Below are 9,457 nucleotides of genomic sequence, written 5' to 3' on the forward strand. Positions count from 1 at the left end.
AGCGGCCGCATTTTCACGGGAGTGAAGTGCAAAAACTCCTGTGTACCGTGCATCGGGTGCACGTTAAAGAATCCCAGGTGGTCAAAATTAATCCCAAGTTACCCGGCATGTGATAACATTATAAACAAAGTAAGGCTAGAACAAAACACGAAAAAAGGCATTTTCTAGACTTATGGTTCATGCTTATGTTTAATAGGCATGATAAAGGCATTTCACCTAAAGTTCCAGTCTCCAGCTGTTACTGATCTCCCAAGATGGCCCTCATAGATTATGAAATGGCATTTGATTCAGTAAATACCAGCAATTATAGAGCCATTGCGGAATCAAGGAGTGGAGGAAGCATTCAGGAATAACTTGGAAAGTATCAACAGGCATTCCACGGCTACTGTAATTCTTCACAAGAAATGTGGAAAAATACCAATTAAGAAAGGTGTCGGACATGGGGATGCAATCTCTCCAATGCTTTTCTCTGAATGCTTAGAAGTATTTGTTATACTCTGAAAGATTAGGTATGTATATCTACGGGGAACATCATGGCAATGCTTTAAATGACTTGCAACAAATCATCAAAGGCCTTCACTGGCAAAACCCAAGTTTAGATTTCGGCATTATCATGCAGGCGAGTAAGGTAATATTATGTAGCCCAGTGTGAATGGAATATTTTATATATTCATTAAAGAAAGCTTACTTATAGGCTGACTAGAGTGGGCTAATTTGTGCAGCATTTTCTTACATGGTTGAGGTGTGAGGTGAGTGAGGAACATTGATAAATAAGCATAGTTGAAGCTGGTCAATGTGGCTTGGCAATGGGGGGGGGTGGGGCGGGGTGATAACTGTTAGGCTGCTGCTGTTGTAGCAGAGATGGTCAATCTGAATGTGTATGTTGCAGACCAGACTTTCTGAAGCTTTTCATCGTTCTCTGCTCTAACATGCTGACGGTAGATCTAGAGCAGATATGGGGGCTTAAAAAAAAGTGTTCCAGGAGCCCTTCAAATCCAGAACTGCCATATGGATGAGCTCATAAGTGCTGCAATGTGCGTCAAATTACCGTTTTCTTGGATTAAGGATGGCTCGAGTACTGGCATGCATTAGAAATTGTGACAATTCAAGAACAGTACCATGCATGAGCAACTTGGCAATATTCTAGGAGCTGAAATCCTCTTGCAGTAAATGGAGCCCGCCACCGTTATTCCATCTTTGAACCTTTCCTCCTTTCATGGCACCGTCCACGCATGCGGATGCATACAATCACGTCTTTTGTTTCTTCCTTACCTTCCTATTCCCCTGTTCCCTTCCCCTGTTGTAGGGTAGCCAGCCAGAGTCTTGCCTTGTTAACATCCCTTCCTTAAACCTCTCTCTCTCCTCTTTTTGCAATTCGTAGAACCGCTTCCCTGCCAGTGTCAGTTGCTCCATCCAGTGTCGTCTATCACTCAGGTATTTGTGTGCCTAAGTCTTCTAGCAATAAACTGGCGAGGAAACACTCTTCTCCCCTGTCAGAAACCGGTACTTTCACAGGGATTCGTCATGGCAGATGAAGGCTATGTGAATGAGGCCTTGCTCTGTGTTGCCTTTAAAACATATACGCTGGTCATAGCCACGAAGCCCGACATTAAACATGTCTCAGTTTGCTGGCAGTTCAGGATTTAAAGGGCTCCTGGAACATTTTTTTTAAGCCACCGTATCTGCTCTAAATCTATCGTCGGCGTGTTAGAGCAGAAAGCTAAAGGAATTAAAATTAATGCACACAACTCCAGTGATCGGCCAGAAATATTAATGTGCAAACATAACAAGAGTTACCCTAGACTCGAACTTTCTATGCTCTAGGTGCCACATTTCACTCTCCCATGACATCTTGGGGTGTTGCCAATTGGAGCGTGGCATTAGTGTAAGTCTACATGCCATTGTTTTCAAACCTGCTCAGCCTCTTGACGGTGTTTCCATGGCCTGCACCATTGAGCAGCGCGCACTTCAACCTCGGAGGTCATGGCATCGCTACTAAAGTTGCAAGAGCTTCCACGAGGCAGTCGTTGGTGCACCGAGCGCTTGGCACGTGGATGTGTTGTTCCCATAGCTGCAACACCTCGCCCGTGGATCTGCGATACCCAAAACGGTTGTGAAATGTAGTGCCGTAGCTTTTCCGTGCAATAGCCGCGATATCGCCGCGAAGGTAAATTGAAGGTTACACTTTCAACCAATCATCATGGTGTGCCATTCATTGATGTCACGTCCATTGCACGAATACACGAAACCACCGCATCGTGATGCCGTTATTCTTGCTGCCTCAAGAGCTTTCTCGGAAGCATTGCATGGCCCCTTCTCAAGCTTCTTGCAGGCATTATTGTCCAAGTGCAGGGGTCATAAGTATAAGTATATAAGTACTTATTACATAAGTACTTAAAGTATAAGTACTTATATAAGTAAGTATTATATAAGCACTTAGTATATAAGTAGGGGTCATAAGTATATAACTGCAACAGTTATTCATGCACCACAACTTCTTTTTCGCAGGCCCTGTATGAAATGCTGGGGCCCGGCGCCGCCACTTCCGATGAGGACACGCCGGAAGAGCGCACAGGAGCGGTCTTTTCCAAAATGGACACCGATGGCGACGGCAAGCTGACGATGCGAGAATTCCTCGATGGCTGCTTGCAGGATCGGAAGCTGGCGGGGCTCCTGACCGCAAACACATCCTTGCAGCTGAGATAGCCCCAAACTTTCATGGCCTGTGCTTTTGCGTTCGACCATGTCTTTTTTTCTTCCAGCACTTCCTCCAAATTCTTTCCCTAGAAAAGCATCTTGTTCCATTTTTGTTGTAATTTAACAGCATTTGTTTTTTTGTTTGTGCCCTTTTTGTATACAAGCATTGTGCTACTTCGTCACGTTTGAATAAACTGTGCCTGCATTTCATGGTGTCTTCACGCTGTCCTTTATTTCTTTTGTAGTGAATCTTCTGTAGTGGTCGAAGTGTCCTCATTTAGCATTTGTAGCAAAGCAGTATTGGAGAGCACTAATGAGGGATAGGACATGCTGATCATTTTCAGCTACCTTTTCAGAAGAACCATGGTTGTTTTATGCCTACATTTATGAATAGCTCATATATAGCCTTCAGAATAGCAAGTACCTATTCTTCAGAAGAGGCAGTCTGAAACTTTTGGGCTGCCCTGGATTCAAGGGCAGAGTGTGAACAATGTTCCTTGTCCATTGTTTCATGCATGAGAAGCAAAAGATTGTACCTTATCTAAAAAAGAAAATATTAAGCCAATGCTTCTCTGGTTAGGGAAAACACCAGGAAGGCGGGAGATGGAAATTCAAGACGATGAGAAAAACGCGAACAAGGTGAAAGCAGGAGCAAACGTTTCAACAAGTGGACTTGTCTTCTTCAAGGTGACATATGCTTTCCTCGCCACAGTATATATAAGTGGGGCTCTTCTAAAGGGGAGAGGGCGTAAGGCGGGCGGGTGTGGCAACGCGCGAAGTGTGTTAGCGTGCCGAATTGAGAATAAAGGAGTGCTGTGCGAAAGGCCAGGGACCAAGCATATGCCGCCTTGAAGGAAAGTCCACTTGTCGACACGTTGGCTCCTGCTTTCACCTTGTTCTCGTTTTGCTCATAGTCTTCTCTGGTTAGGTGGCTTAAAACTCATGTGCCATCTTCGATTCAAGGGTAGAGTGGGGGCTGTGAATTAACCGTTGCTCGTGACATAACGTGGAGCATGTATGGAAAAGGGATTTTGCGGCAACTAATGCAAGTGTCTGTAGTACTCTCTGGCAGTCGGAATATTCGGAAGTACCAGTTGCTGCATTCTGTGGAAAATCGAGGCAGCATGCCTTGGGAACTGACGAGCAACAAACTAAGCAATGCTTGCAAGGAAAGTGGATTGTTTGAGTAGAGGTTGCCCCGTTTGAATACCCTTTGTGTTATCGGCAGTTCTGCAGCCAGGGATGTCCAAGGCTGGAGCCAATGTTGCGTCCCAGAAACTGTTCGGAAAAGTAATTCTGGATGGTCTGAACACTACTTGTGGTATTTCACTTGTTTTCTGCTTTTAGCATGGGCCTTGTTGTATTCTGTGCTGACAGCATCGATGGCAATGTGGGCTTTTGTGAGGCGTGTTGTGAAAAAACTAGCATGGTGGTGAGCCATGCTTCTCTGCTGTAGATGGTTGACTGTACTTATGGGTTCTTTCCAAAATTTTGTAAAATGGGTTACTTGTTATGAGGTGGCATGAAATTAATGCTTGTTTGGACACAAGAATTTAGTCTTTTCGTGGTGACATTTCTTCAGCTGCTGGCACATGGCATTGAGGTGAGTGGTCTCACTTCCGCAAATATGTGGTGCAGTGCTCTAGTCAGGTTCATTCTTTCGACCACAATTTCATTCCAAGCTACTAGAGTTCTTTTGTGGTACTATGTGCTGGTGTTTACTGTATTTGTGTTCGCGCTTGTTTTTGTATTGCACAAATCCACTTTCAGTATCTGTTGCATTATGAAGGGTGGAGTAGATGTAGGGGGCAGCAGGTTCTTGAGTATCAATATAAAGATCCACTACACCAAAGAGTGGCTTCAGTGCGTGAAACAAAGGAATGCAGCCGCTCGCCAACAAATATAAATTGAACCTCCTTTAATTAACTGTTAAGCATGCATCAGACGTGAGACTACTTTGATTATATCTGATGTTTGTTGGTTCATAGGCAACATAGGCATAAATTTATTACATGCTGATATTGGTGCGAAATATTTTAGGTTTGCTTCATTATGCCCGAGAATTAGTTTTATCTGTGCTTGCTATATCGAGGCTCGACTGTATTACATAGCTACATGTGCGTATAGATAACCAAAGATAATGTTTGATAGCCTGGCAAGGGAACAAGAGTTCAGGATCGCCAGTCAGCCTCTAGAGTATGCGAAAGAATATGTTTACCTAGGTCAACTACTCACAGGAGACCCTTATCATGAGAAGGAGACTTATAGAAGAATAAAATTGGGTTGGAGTGCATACAGCAGACGTACTCAGATCCTTACTGGTAGCTTACCATTATCACTAAAAAGAAAGGTGTACAATAAATGCATTCTACCAGTGTTAACATTGGGGCAGAAGCTTGGAGGCTGACAAAGAAGCTCAAAAACAAGTTAAAGACTGCAGAAAGAGTGATGGAACGAAGAATGATTGGCGTAATGTTAAGAGACGGGAAGAGAGCGATGTGGATCGGAGAGCAAATGGGCATAGCCGATATTCTAATTGACGTTGAAGAAAGAAATGGAGCTGGGCAGGTCATGTAATGTGTAGGTTAGATAACCGATGGACCGTTAGGGTTACAGAATAGGTGCCAAGAGAAGGGAAACGCAGTCGAGGTGGCAAGACCAGGTGGCGTGATGAAATTAAGAAATTCCCAGTTGCAGTTGGAGTTGGTGTGCACAGCACAGGGGTAATTGGATCAGAGGGAGAGGCCTTCGTCCTGCAGTGGACTTAAAATAGGTTGTTGTTGATGATGAAGATGAGGATGATGAGTATGAACTGTCAAACTGCACTTAAGTTCTGAGGAGCTGAAATGGCTGGTTATTAGAGCTAGTGGTACAGGAGAATGGATATATGCATTACATGCGATAGGGGAAATGTAGCATCATGTCAAAGTAGCCTTATCTAGTAGAGTCTGACAGTTGGTGACATAATCGGGGTGCTGACTTTGAGATAGACCGACATCAAAGGTGGTGGATGCAGTGGCCTGGATTTGAGGTGTTCATTTCTTGGCTCTACCTCCTTTTGGGTACAAGTTGCCCACATGTGATTGCATAGTACTTCGCACATGCAAGACTCTCTGAAATATTTACCTCAGGCACAAATTAATACTGGAATTAGTCACCTGCATCTGCGTACTTCCGTTAGTACATCTGGAAATTTCATGTTAGTTGTTAAAGTACAGAAGGTCGAGCGACTTGGTGTGTATTCTTCATGGCAGAGACGCGTGAAAAAATTAACTCAAGTATAAGGATTCAACACTGAGCAGGTTGGTACACGCCCGTAGTAGTACAGACAACTATACTAGTAGTTTTGCTGTTGAGAGAAATGACAACGGGAACTATAGAGTTCTGCTTGTTTTATATGTGAGTGCTACACAACAAAGGTATGGACAAGACACAACCTTGTCTTAACCCTATCCTTGTTGTTTTCTTGCACTGTTGTGCCGATATTCAATGTAGATGTTCTGCTTGATTGGGGACCTGTAGTTAGGTGCGGTACCAACATGAAAGTGTTGATATTCTCACATCCGACATTCCTGTTGAGACTTCTCATATGGTGTCCACACTCTATAAACTCGAAGAATAAAAATATGCTTAATTAATTTTGAAGCTATATGCTTTTCATTATTCCAAAGGTGCAAGGAACGTGGTGAAACTACATTTTGAATGGACTGAATTAAATGCCACCGGAAGGAAATACCTGTAGGCGAATCAACCTCATCCTTTTCTTCTGCCTTTCTCTAAACGCAGTGGCAGCGTCCAGACTCTGACCACCCAGTAACACCCTGCCCCCCACTGTCTTCGGAAGAAGGGATTGCGTGTCCTGCTAGCTCGGCCGACCGCCTCGGCCACATCGACGGGTGCCGCACCGCCGGCGGCGGAATCAGCAGTAGCAGCGGACCAGAGCCATGGGCAAGCAGAACAGCAAGCTGAAGCCCGAGGTCCTGGAGGACCTCCGGCAGAACACCGAGTTCTCGGACGCCGAGATCCAGGAGTGGTACAAGGGCTTCCTCAAGGACTGCCCCAGCGGGCACCTCTCCATCGAGGAGTTCAAGAAGATCTACGGCAACTTCTTCCCCTATGGGGATGCGTCCAAGTTCGCCGAGCATGTGTTCCGCACCTTTGACGCCAACGGGGACGGCACCATCGACTTCCGCGAGTTCCTGTGCGCGCTGAGCGTGACGTCGCGCGGCCGCCTGGAGCAGAAGCTCAAGTGGGCCTTCAGCATGTACGACTTGGACGGCAACGGCTACATCTCGCGCCAGGAGATGCTCGAGATAGTCACGGTCAGTGGGGCCCTGCTGGGACTGTTTCGCGGTTCATCGATTGTAGCGGCAGCAGCGTTTAGCTGAATGCAGCGCAGGACTGTGAGAGAAACCTGTGTGGGTTTCTAACCCGACCTGTGCGTGTTTCCCGTGCGGTTTGAAACCTGGGTTCCACTAAACTCATTACAACATGGGTTGCAACCTGCATGGGTTTTACACGGGTTTTTTTCTTGCTCTTTGCGTGAATACAGTGCCCTGTTTGAGCTGCCGTACTACCAGGACAGGCTGTTGTAGTAGTGCCTCAGGTCTAAAGACAGTGCAGTTTGCATTTACAGGAAGCGTATATGTCAATCTGAAACTTCCAAGGCGACTAGCTTCGTTTAAGTCTGGAGCATTGCTCTGTGGGCAACTGTAGTATGTTGAGCTCCTTAAAAAAAACATTTTTCTATGTCCTTTAATGCGTGAAGTTGTGGGAGCAACTCTTCGTACCTGCTTTACTCAGTGACCGCCTAAGAATTCAGTACAAGCTCCACCCACAAAATTGCCCTGCATATTCTTTCTGTGCCTTCTCTGCACTCCAAGATATAGCTTCCAAGGGACGCCAATATTGAAAGAAGTTTGCCTATACCCTGACATTACAATAATTTAACATGATTGGTTGGCGCATTTATAAAAATTCTTTTTGAGTATCACTGCTGCGTATTTGCCACTTGACACTTAGGTTGCCTCTGAATATAGTGTTCTGACGCCCTGTAGAACACCGTAAAAGCTTATGGAAACTTTTAGCTTGTCTGTACATGTACAGTGCTCACGGAATGAAACGCGTCAATTTAGGGCTAAGTAATGCGCATACTTTCGTTTCAACCGGCTGCAGTTCGTGTCACATCGACGTAATTGTGGCGCGTACACTTACATCGGAGTCCTCTTCACCTTTGGTGACCAAATTCCTAGCGACATGACATGGTGCTCTCGCGTACTTTGCACATATGTAGGGTTCTACTAAATGCTTCGTGTCCTATTTCATTCCGTGAGCACTGTACACAATTCATGCATGAACAACAGCGCTAGTGGTGCCATCTTGTGTCGTTCAGCTGAGCTAAAGCATACAAAACTGTGATTGCAATGACTGGCTGCCTTCAGCTCAGTGTAACCATGTCAGTGACAGCATGATCTTTTATATATATATACATATATATATTTCTAGAACTTCAGCGATGCTTCAAGGTAAACAGGGCAAGTATTTAATTTCAACAGTTCCAACCAGTGGACGGATGATCTTCATCAGGGTTCGCACCAGGGTTTTCTTGCAAACCCTGATGAAGATTGGTCCGCCGGTCGAAACTGTTGAAATGAAATACTTGTTCTGTTTACCTTGTAGCATTGCTCAAGATCCTTACATTTGAAAGGTAGCCTGAAGAATTTTTCTTTAACGATTATATATATATATATATATATATATATATATATATATATATATATATATATATATATATATATATTCTCCTCAGCGAGAACTGCATGAAAGAAGCACATTTTCTGATGCTTTGTGGGTTGAACAAATCACTGCTCTATCAATGTTGCTACTGTTGTGCATGTCTGCAGTGTTCTGGTAATATTATGCATACAGCAGTGCTTATATAGAAGTGCTATCTACTGCCTTCTGTACATTGCCATAGGTTTCCTTGGCTACACCAGCCTGTGGTGGACCTGCCTCTCTCTCTGCTCTTTTTTAGGCAGCTTTAATCAGTGAAGGGGGAATGCATTGCCTTTAGTTGCATCTTTATCCATAACCAAGTTGACCCTAGGTGCAGAACACTAGCCGAGAGATGTTATTCAGCATAAATCCGTCTCTCTTTCTTAGCCTCTTACTTTTGTTTAGCATACTTTTTTTACCCTTTCTGGTCTAAATCTGAATTACTTTTTTGCAGTAACATTTTTGTCTATTGTGCATCTGTAAAAGAATAAGGGGGAAATAAGCAAACGCAAAATTCCTGGTGCAGTTGTTCATAGCACAGCTGCACCTCGTTAACTGTAGTTGCATTCATCACTAAAATACCTTTGTTATAACAGTAATCATTATAAGCATATATTTTTTAAACGACAGTATTACTCAAAAACATTTTTGATGTCCTTCATTATTACTGGTGATTAGTTGTATTCATGTCCGTTAAATCAAGGTTCAACTCGATTGAAGCCTTTCTTTCACGACATTTTTTCGAACAGGCAACAGACTTTTCAAGAGCCATTTTCACATGTTACCAAAGGCATGTAGCGTGCCTTGAGTGGCAGGCTTCGAAGATGTGGCACAGAGGCGTATTCTCAATGTGCTGCAAGATGTTAGACATCTGTCAAACTTCTGGCAGAGCTAGCGTTTCGTGGCATAGTGTCTTCATAAATTGTAATATTAGATCTGCTGGCACTCACAATGTCTCCTAAGACTAGCTTTCACTTCTGTTTTT

At 44.1% G+C, this 9,457-nt stretch overlaps 2 protein-coding genes across 4 annotated transcripts in view; both read left to right on the plus strand.

Moving 5' to 3' along the window:
* Nucleotides 1-2,907, plus strand: part of LOC126527949 (neuronal calcium sensor 2) — a 72,078-nt gene extending 69,171 nt beyond the window's left edge. For all 3 annotated transcript variants that reach the window (XM_055069047.2, XM_050175786.3, XM_050175787.3), the window contains exon 4: nucleotides 2,509-2,907. In XM_055069047.2, the coding sequence (XP_054925022.1) occupies nucleotides 2,509-2,706 (198 nt within the window). In that variant the 3' untranslated portion in view covers nucleotides 2,707-2,907. The remainder of the gene's footprint in view (nucleotides 1-2,508) is intronic.
* Nca (neurocalcin homolog) overlaps nucleotides 1-9,457 on the plus strand; it is a 100,527-nt gene that overhangs the window by 72,218 nt on the left and 18,852 nt on the right. Inside the window, exon 2 of the mRNA XM_050175788.3 lies at nucleotides 6,484-7,019. Coding sequence (XP_050031745.1) covers nucleotides 6,642-7,019 — 378 coding nt within the window. The 5' untranslated portion in view covers nucleotides 6,484-6,641. The remainder of the gene's footprint in view (nucleotides 1-6,483; nucleotides 7,020-9,457) is intronic.

This window comes from Dermacentor andersoni, chromosome 9, assembly GCF_023375885.2.
Source record: "Dermacentor andersoni chromosome 9, qqDerAnde1_hic_scaffold, whole genome shotgun sequence".
NCBI lineage: Eukaryota > Metazoa > Arthropoda > Arachnida > Ixodida > Ixodidae > Dermacentor > Dermacentor andersoni.